The sequence below is a fragment of the Dasypus novemcinctus genome, chromosome 3 (assembly GCF_030445035.2).
Source record: "Dasypus novemcinctus isolate mDasNov1 chromosome 3, mDasNov1.1.hap2, whole genome shotgun sequence".
Classification (NCBI taxonomy): Eukaryota; Metazoa; Chordata; class Mammalia; order Cingulata; family Dasypodidae; genus Dasypus; species Dasypus novemcinctus.
The window spans coordinates 126,539,923-126,559,887 of NC_080675.1; the positions used below are offsets into that span (position 1 = coordinate 126,539,923).

At 35.7% G+C, this 19,965-nt stretch overlaps 1 protein-coding gene across 1 annotated transcript in view; it reads right to left on the bottom strand.

Annotated features, from left to right (window-relative positions):
• Positions 1-758: 758 nt before the first annotated feature.
• The window catches only part of WDR72 (WD repeat domain 72), a 248,867-nt gene continuing 229,660 nt past the window's right edge, over positions 759-19,965 (bottom strand). Inside the window, exons 21-22 of the mRNA XM_058294228.2 lie at positions 8,473-8,577; positions 759-3,093 (exon numbers count right to left, since the gene is read on the bottom strand). Coding sequence (XP_058150211.1) covers positions 3,038-3,093; positions 8,473-8,577 — 161 coding nt within the window. The 3' untranslated portion in view covers positions 759-3,037. The remainder of the gene's footprint in view (positions 3,094-8,472; positions 8,578-19,965) is intronic.

Below are 19,965 nucleotides of genomic sequence, written 5' to 3' on the forward strand. Positions count from 1 at the left end.
AATGTGTTTTGAACCTTCCATCATTCAATTTTTAAATAACTTAATAATTTTAGGTAATTATTTAATAATTTAATAATAATTGGATTATTTTAATGTGCCTTCTAAAGCTTGATGCAAAGAGTACCCTTTTCTAAAATTATGTTTTTAAATAATTAGAAAAGATTTTTAAAAAATACAGAACAATGAGAGAGAAATGTATAAAACAGCAAATCAAAATCACCCCAGACATGACCGTCTAGAGTTAGAATGTTAAGGTTTAGCAAAATGTTTTCTTGTCATTTTCCTAGAGTGACATGTTCAAAGTAACCTTAACTTAGTTCCTAAGATAGCAATGATGTTTTAGGTCTGTGATAACCTCTCTAATGGTGTCTTTATAAAACTATAAATTGTACCTTATATTTGAAGTGTTTTTACAGTTTTCAGATTGCTTTCTCCATAATACCTCATAGAACTCCATTGTGTGAACCCCGAGAGGGAGACTGGTGACCCAGATGACGAAATGAGGCTCTGCAAAGCACAGGAAGGACACACTGCTGGGAGACAGAGCAGTGAGGCCTCCACTCCACCCTGAACCTTCCACTGCAATATAGTATAATGGAAGGTTGCACTTCCACTGCAACAAAGCCAACATGTATTTTCACAATGAATAATATAATCCAGACCTGCAAATGTGAAAAGATGGTATTTCTTTACGGTGAAATATATATAATCATAAGAATCACCAATATAATTACAAAAAAAAAGGAAACACAAGAGAATGTTATTCAATGAATTATTTATTACAAAGACAAGGAAGACTCTGGATACAAAGACACTTGCTAATACAGTTACTATACCTATACTTGTTCAAGGCTAGAAGTGCTAACGACACATACCTAATCAAAAGGCAGTCAATTTTGAGTTTCTCACTGTGATACCAAATGGTTAGGATCACCCTGTGGTTAATCCATTTAATTGCATGCAATCTGCTATTTTAAATCTCCTCATGACAGAAATTACTGAATCATGTTGAATGTAAGTCAATATAAGTAAGAGAAATCATTTCTAAACAGTCTAGTAGATTTGTGTCATAAGCATACTTGCATATGGATGTTAGGACAGCATTATGTAGATATCAACCTCTAAAACTCATTTTTAGAGATTATGTTTTGATAGTTAATAGTGTTGGTCTGTAAAATTCATAATGACAGAAGATTTTAATTAAAGTCATTTAAAATTCATTTTAAAATTCTACCTACTAAAAAATATGATGCAAAAAATCTTTTAAATACTCCCCTTAGTAATTGTAGGATTATGACAGTTCTAATTTCTTACGGTTAGTGATATCCTAAAGTACTTACCAGGGATTCAATACTGGTATCCCTAAATATGAAAAATACTAATTATGGCAACTTTTAAAAATTTATTTTTAATTCTTCTTTGAAAAGGAAATAGTTGGAAGTAGGTACAAAGTAATGATACTTATTTTTAATATACATACCAGAATTTGCACACCCAAATATGTTTTAGCTATAAAAATTGCCCTTTTGAGAAGACATACTTATTTAATATTACCGTCACTCAAAATGTTGTTGGTAGCACTTCTTGTGAAGGCTTTTAGAACCAATACATAGCATGCTAGAAAATGCCATTCCATTGCCTGGTTTGCTATCTTTCTTTATTTTGAAATTTATTCAAAGTGGCTTTGGCTGTCTCCAAAGGGTGAGAGGGAGTATACAGGGCCATTTTCAAAGCATTACAATTATCCATAACTATTCATATAAAAAATGTTACAGTTTCTGAAGTACAACTCTTAAAAGTTTTAGAAAGTAAAGGACATATATTTTAATTGACTTTAAAGGAGTCACACTCATTTCATGTCTATATTCTGGTATATTCATTTCAGGTTAGTCATTAATTAGAAGCTCCTTGAGGGTAGAGGTCACGCTATTTAAAATACATAGTTCTCTTCTCAATCTCTCCATCTCCCCTACCCACTGTGTCCTAGCACAGGGCCTATTGTATGATGCTGGTGTAAAAAATGTTGAGCTGAAGTGGCTTTCACTTCCCCATTTTAGATAGAGAGATGATAGATGAGATATGAACCATGTATATAACACCAGTTCCATTTTTCTAAGGACTAAATAATATATATTTATAATACATGCACATAAATAATATTTTCGATAATTTTCTATAAATCCAGGAATTGTATATATAAATTATGGCAAATAAACCAGATCACTAAAGGCCTTAATAATGAGTACTGTCTGCTTCTATTTATATTTCTTCACATATTTTAGTTTCAGAATTCCTGCTAGTCAAGTTTCTTTCTGGGAAGAGAACTACAAAAGTTTACACACTATAAGGATCAATTGTGAGATGTCATAGATTCTCCTTCCCTAGTTCACTTCTCTATGGTCAACAAGATCAACATTTAGCTAGAGACATTAGCCTCTATGTCATTAGAAGTCCAAATTAACTAGACCATACAAGGTTGGTCCCTGTTATATAGTGTCTCACTTACTTGGGCTAATTTATGACTAAATGGGATTGGCTATTTTTTGACAACATATAATGCATAGAATGAGATTAACTGCAGCAGAGTGATTGATCAGAATTGAAGTATCTACTTAAACAAATGTCTGAACCTAACCGATCAAACAATGTGGTAAAGTTTTATATCAAATATATTGAATCAACAATGAAAAATGTGTTACAATTGGCTTAAATGTTGCTGATTATATAATTCAGAACTGAAAAGATGGAAGAAAATCTAAAAAAGGAAAACATGTGTGTCTGATAGCTGGCATTCCTTATTGGAAATCTTAAAAGAAAAGAAATGGGAATATAGAGTGAGTTAGACAATGATTTAAATAAATTTGGGTATTTTTAATCAGCAATTACAATTTCAATACACTCTGGTTAAAGTATTAGCAAATTCATTGAAGCCTAATACTTAACGAATAATAAGAGTCCTTATATCCAATGATAAACAAATGCCATGTTTTGGGTTTCTTAATTTGTCAAAATCCAATTTCTATAGATGAGATTCCACTTAGCACACTTTGCAGGAGCACACCATTGCTATCCATGAATGATATGTCTTCTCACCTAGCAGGAAAATGGATATTTGGGTTATATGGTGAAATAAAGAAAGAACAAAAAGAAGAAAGGAAGGAAGGGAGAAAGGGGGAGGGGGGGAAGAATTGCCTTTATTTTTATATTTCTTAATTACCCCAAAATGAAATGATGACATAATAAAGGTATTCTTATCATATAAATCACTAGTGTCCCAGTTAAATACATTTTAATTGCATAAATTACTAATATAGCTAGATTTTTAAAAAAAACTTTCAAGGATGATGAAAAGTTTCACCAAGATGTATCTGTTTTGAAAGAGTAAATTTCCAAAAATTTCAAGTAGCTAAATTGTTCTTAGAATAATCCACAACTGCAGTTTTAGCACTGAACCCTATGATGTTAGAAATATGGTTTGACTTACAGATTCAAAAGAGCATTTATTTCTCAGACTACTTGGATGTTTGTATCGTAGGCTAAAAAATCACATGACTTAATTTGATGATCAAAGTAATTTGAGCACTTTGCCTTAGTTAACTATTTCTGAACACATTTATTCTAACGCTGTGACCATGCATATTAACTCCCACTCTACCGGCAAAAATTCCAAAAAATGGTTTCTTGGGTTTAATTAAACCAGTACTGTATATGAGGCAGAATATATACTTATTAAATGTTTAATCTTAGCCTACTCTTAAACATTATTAGGTTGATTTGCTTACATTTTTTCCCACTGGGCAAATAAAAAAAATTATATTATTAAACCTAACAGGGAGATCAGCTTATATGTTTTTACTACTGAAAGTGTTCCTTCTTCTCAAACACTTTTTTTTAGTACTAACCATAAGCAGTGTGTTCCTGATGGCTATGACTGATGGGTTGCTCACACATTCCACATTTTTTTCAGCTTCATGCATCATCATCAGCCATCTCCTATACTCCAGTCCTGAATCTGTCCTACTTTCTGTTACCTGATTTTTGCTGTTGATTCATGAGCCAGAATAGTAAGGAAAAAAATCCACCTTGGTTTTCACAATGTAGTATCCCTTGGAAACTCTGTGAGAAAGCTAGTTTTGTTCATCAGATTCATGCAAATGTATATTGATTGACAATGATGTATACAGATCTACACACGTAATGTGCTATATAAAAACCACCGAAATGTTCTATTAATGGCACAATGCATACTAATTATAAACTCCTTCAGAATGACATGAAAATTCTTATTTGAATACATTTGTTTGGACTTCCTAGCTCTTGTCACTATTATTTTCAGTTGAAGGTCCTTTTGAGTCTACTGTCCCTATGAACTAGGAAATAAAATTCTTAATTTTCTAAGCCGGTAAGGTAATAAATGCTTAAGGACTCTCATTAACACTTGCAGAAAAATTTTCAATGTCACACTAAATTTTGTATTGCAAGTGCAAAACTGAGAGGCAACTGACAATTTTTCTGGAGAATGGGGATGAAGCTTTAATCACTGTATAGAAAACAGTTAATGGGCCAACAACTAAATTGAACCACTTTTATGATATATTTCGGGTTCAGAAGGGACGAGGCCCTAAAGAGCCTAATGGCCCTAAAATCTCAAAAAGGGAGCTGCAAGTTCAAGATGTTGTCTCCTTGCTTCTATTACCAGACATGAAAGTTATTCCCAAGGTTTCAGGAATGTTTAAGTGCCAGTGAAGAAGCAAGTAGACTTTACAGAATCCAAGCCAGAAACTTCAATCTCGGATTCACCTGTGAGTCAAAACTCTTTGCTAATGAATTATTCCAAAGATAAGGCACTGCTGGGAGATCTTCACCTATCAGGCACGACCTCCAGGTTCATTAGCAGGGTCAAAGTAACAGAAATGCTCTGGTCTAAAAGTTGCTTTGCCAATCTTAATGGAATCGAGGCACTCACCTGGGTATACAGCTTGAACCCATAAAGAGATCACAACAGCATGATGAATAAGGTAGAGGCTCTAGAGACCAGGTGAGCAACCACACCACACAGCATCTAAACTGTGACCTCTACGCAGACTCCAGCCCATTTACGAATGAGTCAGCCCAGTCAATTTAGTGCTGAAGAAGCAGTGATGGCAATGTAAAAATAAGCTATATACTGGCTTCAAAAGTCATTGTGTTCAAAGCTAATCAGTTCATGAAGTCAACCTGACTATTTTATATAAATTCTAAAATTTTGGTTTTATTAACGACACTTTAAAATTCTCTATCAACATTTAAATAGTATCTTTGCCTTTTTTCAAAAACTTATTTCAGATTTTTCTGTTTTTCACTGTCTCTCTTGATCTCTACATATGTAAATGAGTTGGTATTAGCAATATGAAGCTGTAAGTGCCAAAGTAAAATGATGTTTATAGGATTTGCAAAAGGAAGGGCTTTATTTGTAAAGAACAATGTATATGAGTCAATATTTTTGAAATGTGCTTGAATGGGAAAATGATTTTTGCTTTCATTTTCTATAGGCTGTACAAGAAACTGGTCAACTCATTAAAAATGATATAATAAATATATTAGTCATTTAGCAATTACATGGATAAAACAAAGTAAGGTCAATATCCATTAAAACTTGAAGACTGACCACATCCAACTTGTAAGTGGAAAATTTTGCATGTAGCTGGAAATATTCAAAGGAATTTTAAATGAGTGGCAATATTCTAGGTGAGGATGGTAAGAAAGATGCATTCAGATTTAAATGTACTCTTTTCCAAATATATTAGTATGATTATATACTTAGCTACTGAAGCAACTCAAGAAAGCTTCCCAGAGCTCTAACTAAGGTGGTTAAGACTTTCCAGAGAAACACCACCCACACATAGTAGAGGTCATTTGAACCACCAAAATAATGTGTATGGTTTTGGAGCCCCTGCATTTGAATAACTTGATATTCTGAAGTTCATTTTTAGCCATTGAAAAGTGGAGGATCATATTTTCACAGTTCAAGGCAGTCTCTCTATGTCACCAAATTCATGTAAGAATTACAAAACTTATCTTCTTCCATGTTGTTTCAAGAATTTTGTCTCTCAAACGCTCATACTTCAAGGAAATGCACTCTCTCATCAAAATCCTCCTTACTAAACAAGCACCTTTGTCAGAAGTGTCTTAATTTCTTATCACAGAATTTTATCCACACAAGGAGCAATAAATAATTCATGTCGCTGCCTCTTTGTTGTGTGTCCCTGAACTGCACAGAGCTGGAAGGCTGACAGCTGTGTCAGGACAAGCACCAAAGATCTGACATGACAAGTGACTAACAAGTTTCTTTTAGTTCATAGTGAAAGAAGACAATGGCCCAAAGTGCAGAAAGAAATCCTGAAACAAAATAAAACTGCTTCTTTCTTTTTACCTAAGTGTTTGCTATGAGCTTATTTCCAACCCCCAAGCCCTGGTCATTTTATAGTCCTGCCCAGCCCCCTTTATTCCTCACACTCGCCTGGCCATTTACGCCTGGCCACGGATCAATATGAGCAATTCTTGGAGAAATACGATGTCTCCATGACAACCAAGCCACAAATTCTCAGTGGAAGGCAGTGAGACCAGTAGTGAACTCTCAAGAGGTTTCTAGGCCTATAAGGCAAGATGTCTTAAAATGCAGGAATGGACAGAGGAAAAAGCCAGAGTAATTCATTCTTTATTACCAATTTAATGATGTCCGATGTATAGAACAGAACTCACTTTTTAAGTTTAGATTTTATATCAGAGCAGCACCTGTATTTTCTAACTTACCTTTTTTTTTTGATATCTCCTTTTGTTTATATCAATCAGATAGAATATGGTATATATGAATGCTAACTTACCTTTTTTTTTGATATCTCCTTTTGTTTATATCAATCAGATAGAATATGGTATATTTGAATGCAGCGATGACTGAAATTTATTCTACTTTTGAAATGGTGAAAGTCAGACCTATTCTTACCAGAAACAATGGATACTTAGGTAAAACAACTTGACTTACTGATTTAACTTTCTGACAAAACGGTTCATAGGAAACTGTTTATCAAGACATTTAAAAAAATGTAGTCAAAACTAGTCAATTTTAGCCAAAACTAAAAGTGATTTAAAAATAATTTTTATTTTAGAAATGTAACGCTATCACTACTTCCTTCCCTTTAGAATGAGAATGATTTACATTTTTTCCTTCAGAAATTGTGGCGAGGGCAGGGAGTAACTTGCTGACTGAATATTACTATCATTACTATAGATGCCATTTCCCCCTTCCACGGATGCTACAGGGAAGAGTGCTTGAGATTGGGTGCACCGTGGCAGCGCATCTTTGGAGGAATCTTGGTGTAGTGGAGGGGCTGAAATACAATTCCATCGCCACTGGGCCTACTGGGGTTCCGAGATGACTTAAGGGACCTGACATAGATTGCAGGCTGCACCTTTCACTGAAAATTAAATCTCAGCAGCTCTCCTAGGGGAAGGATCAGGGGACTGTTTGCAGCTGCCCCCTGTCAGCAGAGGCTACAAGATTTGGAAATCTCTTAACTAAGCTGACAGGCCACAGAGAGGATGAATCAAAAATATGATACATGGATCAGCACACAAAGATGGGAGAGGGAAGAGGGTACACAGTGGCCAGATAAAATAGGAAAGAAAAATATCAAGTGGGAGAACTGGGGTGGGGTGACATTTAACTCTTCCACTCATGGTAATAAAGTGCCTTCTAGCCTCCTATGGCTTTGTAGTGATTTAGGAAAGACATCCAATTTTTATAGTATTTTTAAATTAATTGGTTGCTATGACTAGCTATGCCTCAAAATAATGCAAAAATAGAAACAAAATCCCATGCTTAAGTGTTTCTGACTGGATCCTTCTAACACATCTCTGTGTATTTTTCCTACAAAGGGAATATAAATGTAAGTAGCTTCAACATAGTGAATTTTATTGTGTGAAGAAGGGTTACCTTTTCCTTTTGTTTTGTTTTGTTCTAAACAGCTGACAACATCTATTACTGTCATGCTACAATCCCCTCTCAAGCCCTATTTGTATTTAGAAAGGCAAATAGAATTGTAATGATGACAATTTTCTTTTCTCTCCAGTGAGCTCCATTTCCCCTTGACTCTTGCTAGATCCCATTATTTGAAATATTAAAAATGTTGCCATTTCTCCAGTTCTGAATCTGCCTCTATTAAACAGTTTAGCCTAAAATTGATGATAATGAACTAATAGTGTCAGCTTTCCTTCTCAGTCATAAAGCCTTTGTACTTCTTGGACTGAATTCTTGATGAAAGAGGAAAAGATAACAGCTCCTCACTGTGACCCCTGGAGGTGACCATTAATTTGACAGTGCAGCTGCTAAGAGAAAACAGCATTACAATGTCCTCTCCCCCACCCCCTTCCAAGGACCCCAAAGCTGTGTCAAATTTATCATTTTATACTTGACTATTTTTAAATGGCTTTCACCTGGACTCTCAGACTCTTCCAAGACACATCTGTCAGGCACGTCCTCAGCATCTTGGAAGTTTGCCGAGTTTGAGTTGCTGTCATGCTTGACCAGACTGACTGGAGCTATTAAAGAAAAGAGAGAAAGAGGAAAAAAAAAAATAAGAAGAAAAGAAAGAGAGCAATGAAAAAAAGTAGTAATAAACAACATTAAAATGTTTTCTTTCAGTTCCACAGATCTTTCCAGGGACACAGTATGTAAATACAAATAATAAATTGAAATAAAATGTATCCTCTAAGTATTTATTGGCAGACATGTAATTAGTTTGAAAAATCTATAGATGTGACTTTATCTTAGAAGAAAAATAAGTTCACAGCATCAGCTTAAAAGCTACAAAGTAACAAAGTGATCCCTTAGAAGTAGAAATCCTATTTTTAATGCATAAATCTAAAACAATGTAGTCAATTAGCGGCAACAGGACACAGAGAGAAGACAATCAGGCTAGTCAATTAGAAAGGCCAGCCCAACACTGACACAACGGTTCCTTTTACCACAGAAATCACAGCTGATGAACACTTTGCTTATATTTTGGTCCCCTTTATGAAATAAAAACCACAGTGCGAACAAACAAACAAAATACCTCCTAAAAGAGTATAGACGTGTGGAATGCATATCCTGAAAATGATACTGAAAATGATAATAAGGAGGGTTGGTGGTTTGAATGTTACGTCTATTTACAGAAGTCTAAAATTTTCTAGGAAGACATCACCCCCATCAATTTTGCTTGGGAATCACAGATTCAGGGTTCCATATTTTTCCACAAGTTGTAATATTTAGTTTCAATTGTTACCTCCATAAGTAACATATTTCCATGTTGCACTTATGCTGGAATCTTTTGTCAGCCAAGTGTGGACTGTTTTCATAAAGAAACAGTGAAAACAAAACAAAGAAATACTCCAATAATTAAAATTATGTTCCACTTGCTTCTCTGAAGCCAAACACTATAAATATATATAACTTTGAGTACATGGAACTTTATCTATTAGAAATTGCTCCTGTAAACGGTACCACGGTCTCTTCACATTCTGATAACACACACAGTATATTATTTATAAACTGTAAATTAACTATGTATTTATAAATCATGCATGAAATACTATGCGTGTTGGCACGGGAGGGTGGGCCTGGTCCCTGTTACTAAACCTCCATCAGGAGATGAGAGGGTAACACAAAGGCTGGAGGCTGTGTCACTTCACACATTCACTAAGTGACAAAAAGGAGCACCGCCGGCCTGAGACCCAGAGCTGCCCGAGCAGTGCTCACGCCTTCCCCATTCCGCCTCTTGTTTAAACAGGGTGTACACAGCTGTGGTAATCATAACCTGGGGCCGCATCTACATGCTTTTAAGGAGACTAGTAACATAATTCTGGTCGAAATCTTTCTCCACACAGTTTACCAAGGAGAACAGGGTACTTCTATGGAAGTGAAAATCAAGCTTGAACTCACTGCTTCAATAAAACCTTTGGGAACAAAATGTGAACAACAACACAAAAAACTATCTGAAATACTCATTTTAAATGAGTGAACCAAACTTCAATTTTGAACACTTGAATTTTCTGGGGGAAAAAAAAGGTAGCGATCATATCTACTGCATTCACTAACTTGAGCCCCTCATATAACCAGTGTCTGAGCCATAGAAGGTAGTCTCTAAGGATTTGTGGAATGAATTAATGAACAAATGAATGAAGCAGAGGTACCATGCTAGATGTCCTACTGATCCAAGAGGATATATACTTTAAATTATCTTTAAAAGCCATTTAAAAATATCTTTTGTTATCTATCTATCTGTTCAGTTTCTTGTTTAAGCCTAGTTGAGACCAAAGATGAATATCTGTAAAATAGTGGTGTAGGTTATTCCATGACTTGCAAGGAGGATAACTACACAGGGAAAAAATACTCAGGCCTTTAAATTGGACAGTCTACATAGTTATTGATGTATAACTTCCTTTAATTTAATTTCCCTTAGTGTAGGTCCTATTTACCAATTATTTAAAAATCCATAGATTTTTGTGAAATGTGTAAGTGGGATAGTTAAATGCATCGAAGTTGCAGAACACTATTTTATTGGTTATGATTTCCTGGCCTAGTTTAATGATTTTTACCTCTATATATCTTATTTGTTAATTTCTAGCGACATTTACATTGGTATTTGAAAGACAGAATTAATCATACAGCTAAATTTCTAACAGCCTTTGGGCAAATGCATTCCATTTGTCATTCTATGAAATTTTCTTTCATAATTTAAAACTTTCATTTATTCATTCCTCCAACAAATACTTATCAAGTACCAAATATTTAGAAGATCCTGTCTTAAAGAGAAAGAGGACTTGATATTAGAACAATAATGGAAATGTCTACAGCCATTTTTAGTGGCAATAATCCCAGGATGAATTATCCCAAACCTCTCAAGAAAGTAAAAAAATTAGATGCAGTTTTAGCCTCATGATCTTCACTAAACTAACACTAGCAGGTACCATGCAGCTTCCTTTTTGGCACTGCCTCTGATTTCCCTTTTTAACTTCCCAATCTGAAATGGTACAAGATTTGTTATTTTTACTGGGTAGTTTATAGAGCATCCAGTTAAACATACTGTAGAAGATAGACCTTCTTTCTACCAACTGGGAACAACAGAGAGATGTGGGAGAAGTTAATTACTGCCATTCCACTTTAAAAAAAAAAATCTGATAGGTTAATCCTTGCAATTGTTCTTTTGGGTGTTTTCTGTGATGTTTCATCATTAAACTGAGACATGATGTGTGACCAAGACTTCTCTAATGAATCATTTCAAAAATGATGGAATCAACAAATATTGATCTAGTACTCATTATGGGTAGGACTCTGTGCTGGTGTGCTGGGCTGGGTGAAGGGTATAAAACTGAAGGCACTTTTAATATACCCTCATCCAACTTGTGCTCTAACTGAAGTACAGGGAAAAGTGACTAGCAGGAGTATTCGAGTTAACATTCCAAGAGTGGCATGGCTTTTGGGAGTGCAGAGAAGAACTTCCCTGCAATAGGGTGGCCCAGAAGCGAAATCTGCATTAGGTCTCATTGAGTGGAAATGTGGGAAGCCCAAGAAGCTCGCTCGAAGCCTATGGATAAGGGTGAACCTAGGCATGGCCAAAGAAATCCATTAGTCTAGTGCCACAAATGTATTTGTCAACAGACTGTTGCTATATATTTTGGTATATTTTTAAGTGAATTCTCCTTACATTTTTCTTTGTACTTTTCTTGAACTGCTTTTATGGCTAATTCTTCTCACCTGTAGAGGTTAGCTATAATCAGGTTTTTTTTCCCCCTTGTCCTTAGATAGTCAATAATTTGATATTTACTGCTGGTGAGCCCATTTATCACAGTGAGTTGTCCTTTCACCATAGATATCGTCTTTTATTTATCAATACTAAACTCCATTTGTAGTTCATCACAAAGTTCTTGGATAATTTCAGTAGTTACTAAAGTATGTTTTAGAACTTAGCAGAAAGATACTTTTGACATCAATAAGAGTACAAATCTTTGCTAGTTCATTCTTACGACTTAAAACCAACTGTTTATTTCCTCTTTCATGAATTCTGACATAGTCAACATTTGGGGATAGGGACAAAAAAGCCAAACTCCACTTGACAGTTCCTCTCCTGAAAGATGTAAGGCTGTTCTGTTTACTCATCACACACCTCAAAGAATTGACAACTGAAAGGCCAGTCTTCTAAATAGCTTTGCAATATCTTTGGTAGCTAGACAGATCCTTTGCATGAATGTGTTTGATTATGGTGTTTTAACTAAAATTGTAACTCTTTTAGATCCTAAAAAAATGAATGGCTTAGTCCAAGGCAATTTGAAATCAGTAGTTTTTAAGCCAAATTCAAGAACACCCTAGGAGGAAACCCACATAATTACATGAAGCAGACCCATACAAAGACTTACTATCCAAAAACTTGCAGTGACAGGGTCACCTGTTCTCGGTTATAATGCTCTCCCATTGCTCCCTTCTATTCTCTATCTTGTTTTTAGTCATCCTTTAAAATTCCCTTCCTTCCCTTTCTCATAATTTGCAGAAAGGGACATTAACTGTTGAAGGTGAGTAGGCCTCAGCAACAAACAACTCCAAGAAATACCCACCCACCACCAAGAGAATGGCCACTGGAAAAAAATCTCCGTTCACTTCCACTATTCTAGTACAAATAAAGCACATGTTAAAAATCCACATCATTTACAGTGTGAATAAAATCTGCAGTTCCAAGTACTGTTTTCAAAACAATCACTTATGAATGGTTTAAAAATAGATCCCATCCATCATATGCATGGGCTTTTTGGAGATATCTATGGGACATTCATTAATAAAAAGATAAAACCATTTGAAATGTTGGTCAGCTAAAGCAGAATAAAACACTATAGCACTAGATAAAACTCAAATAAAGAATCTTAATCCCATTTTATGCAACACTTTGCAGAGGTCAGGCAATAGTAAAAGCTCAGACTTGTGAAATGAGATGCAGAAAAGAAGTCAAAGCCTGAGTTCAAATCTATTAGTTCAATATGGTGGCCAAGAATTGCTCACTTCCCTGTTTGACAATCCCATGACAATCTTAAGAAGTCATCATGATATCAACTTAAAAAAAAATTGTACAGGCTTGAGAGAAAAAAAAAACCAATATTAAATTCAAGTAGAAATAAATATTAAGGCAATATTAACAGATCACAAAAGAAAGCAATACATTTTAACTTGGAGGGACTCATAATCAGCCAAAGTACTTTAAATGAACACCAAATCTGTAAACCAAGAGGGTGTCATTTGAAGAGATCCCAAATTTACTTTACAAAGTGGTTTCTCACTACACAGATGTCTTATTAGGAAAACCTATCCAGCTAAAGAGCTGTGTACATATTACCCCTTATTTAAGAATATCTACTGAGATAATCAAGTGACAGGATTTCTTGATTATATTTGAATAGCTACATCCTGCATCAGACTTCAGGCTTACTTTGTCTTCTTCAACCTGGATTGGAAAATGAAAAAAAAAATCAGAATTGAATAAGGTATCTAATGCTTCTTTATAACTAAGTAATACTTTTTTAATGTGAAGTTCAGGAAGATCAGTTAACACTGGATTTATATGGGTTTGCCATCTTCTTGTAGTTGTAATCTGATGTGGAATATTATTTTCTGGGCAGCTTGGAGATGTAAAATCTACCAGTTATGAGTTCAAGATCACCTAACTACTCATGATGACATATGAAAAGATACCAAAGGGGTATGTGGCTATGTCACTACCCTGGAAAGAGCAAGAATTTCTGAGGCCCTTTCTGAAGGAAGTAAGATTGGTTTCTTCCTACAATGGTGATATCTGATTTGACTGAGGGACAGAGAAAGTCAGGGCAGCTGCAGAGAGATGCTTGGGTGTCTGTGATTGCCAGGTAAAGGAGCTCAATGGAAGGTGACCAGAAGGGCTGAGGCTGTAGTGTGGCTTTTCCTAAGAATAAACAAGGTGATTCCTGTTCAAAGGTAAGCATCTGCTGGATGTTACCTATAGTGGACAAAATTCTTTAAAAGCAAACCTAAAATATAAGTTATACCTTTGTCCTTAGAATCACATTTATGCTGGTAATTTCCTAAACAGCCTCTCTCTTTACCAATCAATAGGGAAAATATGATTTTCAGTACAGTTTGAATCATTCAAAAGTAAGTTGGAGTCCATGTAATAACCACAGGCATAATTGTAGTGGAAAAGTACCTGCCCAGAAGTTGGATGGTCTGAGCTAGGGTTAGTTGCATGAGCACCAAGACTGCTCTGAGAACTGGCTCTTTCTTAGTTTTAGTTCCCCAGTCATGTATTGTTTCTTGAATAAAGGGACAGAGTTAAAAAGTGGTGTGCTGGGAAACGGACTTTGGCCCAGTGGTTAGGGCGTCCGTCTACCATATGGGAGGTCCGCGGTTCAAACCCCGGGCCTCCTTGACCCGTGTGGAGCTGGCCATGCGCAGTGCTGATGCGCGCAAGGAGTGCCCTGCTACACAGGGGTGTCCCCCGCGTGGGGGAGCCCCACGCGCAAGGAGTGCGCCCGTGAGGAGAGCCGCCCAGCGTGAAAAGAAAGAGCAGCCTGCCCAGGAATGGCGCCGCCCACACTTCCCGTGCCGCTGATGACAACAGAAGCGGACAAAGAAACAAGACGCAGCAAATGGACACCAAGAACAGACAACCAGGGGAGGGGGGGGAAATTAAATAAATAAATAAATCTTTAAAAAAAAAAAAAACAAAAAACAAGTGGTGTGCTACTCCTGTGGAATTGTACTTCCCTTCTTAGTTCAAATCTCTTAACAGAAGCAGAGGAGTCCCAACTCTTTATATTGCTTCCATATATAAGGATGGGGGCCCAAGAAGTCATTTCATATTAGTCAACCCTGGTATAAAAACCAGCACTAATCAAATTACATAAACTCTATAGCTGAGACACACATATCAGGAGGAGAGAGGATGACAGAGAAAATGTATAGCCTGGGAAGTGGGAAAGGAAGGAAGGGGAATGAAGCAACTGTTTCCTCTCTTTCTGCTGTATTTCCTCACTCCCAACCAGGATAGCTCTCAGAGTTACTGACGAGAAGTTCTCCTAGAGTTCTTTATGGAGGCGATTTAGCCTACTCCTTTAGAGTACAATTTCCTTGGGAAGCAGTGTTTCAAGAGAAGAGAGGTGGAGAGTAGATAAGCAGGTATTTTTCTTGTTTACTTCAAATCAGAATTATTTTCATAACATTGGTCTCTGAGCATTACTGAGTAAATTAAGAGTAATCTTGTTGAAAATAATTTAGGGATACATTACTTGTTATTTTCATACCTTTACCTATTTGTTAAAGAAGAGAAGTTCTGGTTGGAAGAGGTAAAGTGGTTAAATCAGCAATATCAAACACAGCTTTCTATATTAAACCATAAGGATAATTATTCAAGACAAAGGGACTCAGAAACACCTTATCTGAAAGCCTCTCTTCATCACTGAAAGGAAGTATAGGTGATGAATGAGTTCTAAGAAGGTATCAGAAATTAATTTGCACTCTTCATATAATTCAGGTTTTGCAAAAGTTATTTGACTTTCCTCATAAGGATCCTAATCCCATGAGGTATACTGAAAAGCATTACTTTTGCTGTTCAGAAGTTTGAAAAGATACTAAAAGAAAAGATAGATTCTAAAGGAGAAAATAAACAGCTCCCCATATATTGATAAATTGTAGACAGTCAAAAAAGGGAGAATTCTAAGATGAACTAAAAGTAAACTTCCCAGTGTGCATTAGAAAATCTAGAATAAGGTAAGGAATACAAAAGAAACCTTTCATTATGGGACAATGGCAAGAGTAGGTAGCTCCAGGATTCAGTCCTTCCACCAGAACAACTATTTAACAGGTAGGAATGGTCTGAAGCAACTATTTTGAAAATCCAGAGGCCAGTAGAATACTGTCTAGGATTTAGGAAGAACAGAAAGAAGAGGCTGGTAAATTACAGTAAAGACTAGTAAACTGCTTTCTCAGTGTCCATCCCCAACTCTTCACAGCAGGCTGCCTTGAGGTCCAGCCCCTGGCTATCTCTTTAATGACAGAAAGGGACATAAAAATCCTCTTCCCTAAGACTAGGAATAGCCACAGCCAATAGCCGATCATGGCTTTTGAAAAGTGTCTTTGAATTGCCTGGTTCTGAGGACGACCATTGCTCCAACTTGCCCCACACAAAGGTCACTGTGGAGGAGTCTTAAGGATGGTCTACTCATGGCAGTGGGGCACAAGTATAAGGGCTGCCATCTGCCAGACAGGTCAAGAAAGTTCAGCTTTGGGGAGCCAGGGAAGAAGCTCCAGGCACCCTTTTTGACTCCTCCCCAGGGCATTTTGGAGCCAGTCTCTGATGCCTTCCTGGGTCCCTAGCCCTATTTTAGGTGGGAAAGACTGTCTTGGAAAGTCCTCTTCAGCATACCCCTCCCAGAATTTGCCTTCCAGGCAAAAGCAGGTTGAGACAACCAAAGAAACTATAGAGGCTGATAGCCCTGGGCAAAGGCTTGCCAACTTTAAACACCTGGGCAAGGGGGATCTATCTCCTGGGAAATAAAAGGGCCAACCAAACTCCTGTAAAGAACTAATAAGCACAAGTCCAGGACAAGAAGGAGGGGCAGAAAAGCCAGTGAGCACCCTGCACACTGCATTTGCCTTGGGCAGTCCTTCCTCATAGGATGGCTGGAGCTCAAGAAAACCTCTGACCTATCATCAACTGGTTACAAAATTAAGAAATAGACATCTCAAGTAATAAATCCCAGGTCTAACATTCTAAACTATTAAAATGTATAGTGTGCAACAGAGTATAAGACAAACAAACAGGAAATAATTGCCCATCCAAAGGAAGAGGATAAAAATGCAGAAAACACCCAAGAAAAAGACCAGAAAGTGAATTTACCAAACAAAGCCTTAAAATATATATATATATATATCTTAAAAATACTCTAGGAGGTAAAGGAAAATACAGAGGAAGAATTAAAGTAAATCGGGACAACAAAAATTGAGCAAGATGAGAATCTTAGTAAAGAGACAGAAATTTAAATAAGAAACCAAACAGAACTAATGTAGTTGAATTGAAGACCACAATAAATGAAATTAAAAACTCCCCAGAGGGTTTCAAAAACAGATTGAGGTAGCAGAAGAAAGAATCAGTAAACTCAAAGACAAGTGAAATGATCCAGGCTGAGTATCAGAAAGAAAAAAGAACTATAAAAAGCAAAAATATCCTAAGATACCTTTGGGACACCATCAAGCATACCAATATAGGCAGTACTGGAGTCCCAAAATAAATGAAAGAGAGAAAGGGGTAGAAGGAATATTAAAAGAAATAATGACAGGAAACTTTCCAAACTCAATAAAAGAAGTGAATATACACATCCAAGAAACCCAGAGAACCAAACAGGATTAACATGAAGAAAAAGACACACTGCCATATATTGATCACACTATCAAAGGCAAAGAACAAGGAAAGCCTTCTGAAAGCTGCACGAGAAAAGCAACATGTTACGTACAAGGGAGACCAATTAGAGTGCTGGTTTCTCTTCAGAAACCATGGAGGCAAGAAGGCAGTTGACTGAAATACTGCATGATGAAAGAAAACAACTGCTAACCTAAAATTTTATATCCAGTGAGATTTTCTTTCAAAAATGAGGGAGAGAGTAAGACATTTTTAGATAAACAAAGGTTGAGGGAGTTCATCACCACTAGATCTGCCATACATAAGCAAGGCTAAAGGGAGTTCTTCAGTCTGAAAGGAAAGGACACTAGACAGCAGTTAAAAGCAGCATAAAGAAATTAAGACCTCCAGTAAAGGTAATGATTTGGGTAATTATAAATACCAGTATTATTGCATTATATGGTTTGGTATGTAATTCCACTTCCTACGTCCTACAGGTTCTAAAGTGCAAATACATAAATAGATGGTTTTGGATATACAATGTACAAATACAGAAGTGGTAATAAGTATTAAAAAAGGTAGGGAGATGGAAGGGTATAGGAAAAATATGTGTATGCTATTGAAATCAGGTTGGTATCAAATCAAATATGATGGTTACATATTTAAGATGTTAAACAACATGTTAACTACAAAGAAAATATATGAAAAATATATCTAGATAGAACAGAGAAGGCATTCAATATGGCACAGAGCAAAAAAAGCAAATAAACATAAAAGTTGGCATTAATGGAAGATTGAGGGACAAAAAAGGTATGAGACAAATACGCTGTCTGCAAGAGACTTACCTTAAATTCAAAGATACAAGGTTGACAGTGAAAGGATGGAAAAATATATCATGCAAGTAGTAAAAAAAAAAAAAAAAAAAGAGAGAGAGAGAGCTGGAGTAGCTATCTAATATCAGATAAAATAGGTTTTAAGTATAAAACAGTTATGAGGGAAAAAGATGGTCATTATATACTGATAAAGGGGCCAAATTAACAATAAGACAAAACAGATATAAATATATATGAACTTAATAGCAGAGACCCAAAATATATGAAGCAAATACTGACAGATTTGACGGGGAAAATTGAAGATTAATAGTAGCAGACTTTAATACACTACTTTTAATAATTGATATAAAATCTAGTCAGAAAATCATAGGGAAATACATGATTTGAACTATACTCTAAATCAATTAGACCTAACAGACATATGGAGAACATTTCATCCAACAACAAGAGAATACAAATTCTTCTTGAGTGCACATGGATCATTCTCCAGGATACACCATATCTTAGGTCACAAAACAAGTTTCAATAAATTTAAAAAAAATTCTGAAATCATATAATATATCTTCTCCAACTACAATGGAATGAAGCTAGAAACAAATAGAGATAGAAATGGAAAATTTACTAATATGCGGAAATTAAACAACATACTCATAAATGCAACCAATGGGTTAAAAAGAAAATCACAAGTAAAACTAAGAAATATCTTGAGGGAGCAAAAATGAAAATAAACATACAAAAAACTTAGGGGATGCAGCAAAGGCAGTGCTGACAGACAAATTTGTAGCAGTAAAAGCTTACATTAAAAAAGATGAAAGACTTCAAATGAGAGAAATCAGAGCAGTAACATCAAAACTGGAAGAACTGTAAAAAGAAGAAAAAATGAAGCCCAATGCAAGCAGAAGAAAGGAAATAACTAAGATTAGAGCAGAGATGAAGAAAAGAGAACAACAATAACAACAATAAAAAACAATAGAATCAACAAAATCAAAAGTTGTTTCATTGAAAAGATAAATAAAATTGACATTTAGCTAGACTGACAAAGAAGAGAAAGAATACAAATAACAAAAATCAGCAATGAAAAGGGGGAAATTACTACTGACATCACTGAAATAAAAAGGACTATATGGGAATGCTATGAATAACTGCACACCAATAAATTAGATAACCCAGATGAAATGGAAAAATTCTTAGAAATACACAAAGTACCTACACTGACTCAAGAAGAAATAGAAGATCTAAACAAACCAATTACTAGTAAAGAGATTGAATCAGTAATCAAAAATCTCCCAACAATGAAAAGTCCAGGACCACATGGTTTCACAGAGAAATTTTATCAAACTTTCCAAGAAGACATAACTCCAATTCTGCTCAACCTTCTCCAAAAAACTTAAAAAGGAGGGAACAGTTACTAATTCATTCTACAGGCCAACATCATCCTCAATCTAAAGGCAGATAAGGCAAGAAAAGAAAGTTACAGACCACTATCTCTTATGAATAGAGATACAAAAATCTTCAACAAAATACTAACAAGCTGAATCCAACAATACATTAAAAGAATTATACACCATGATCAAGTGGGGTTTATCCCTAGTGTGCAAGTGTGGTTTAACACAAGAAAATCAATTAATGTAATACACCACATTAACAGAATAAAGGAAAATAAAACACATAATCATCTCAATTGATGCAGAAAAGGTATCTGA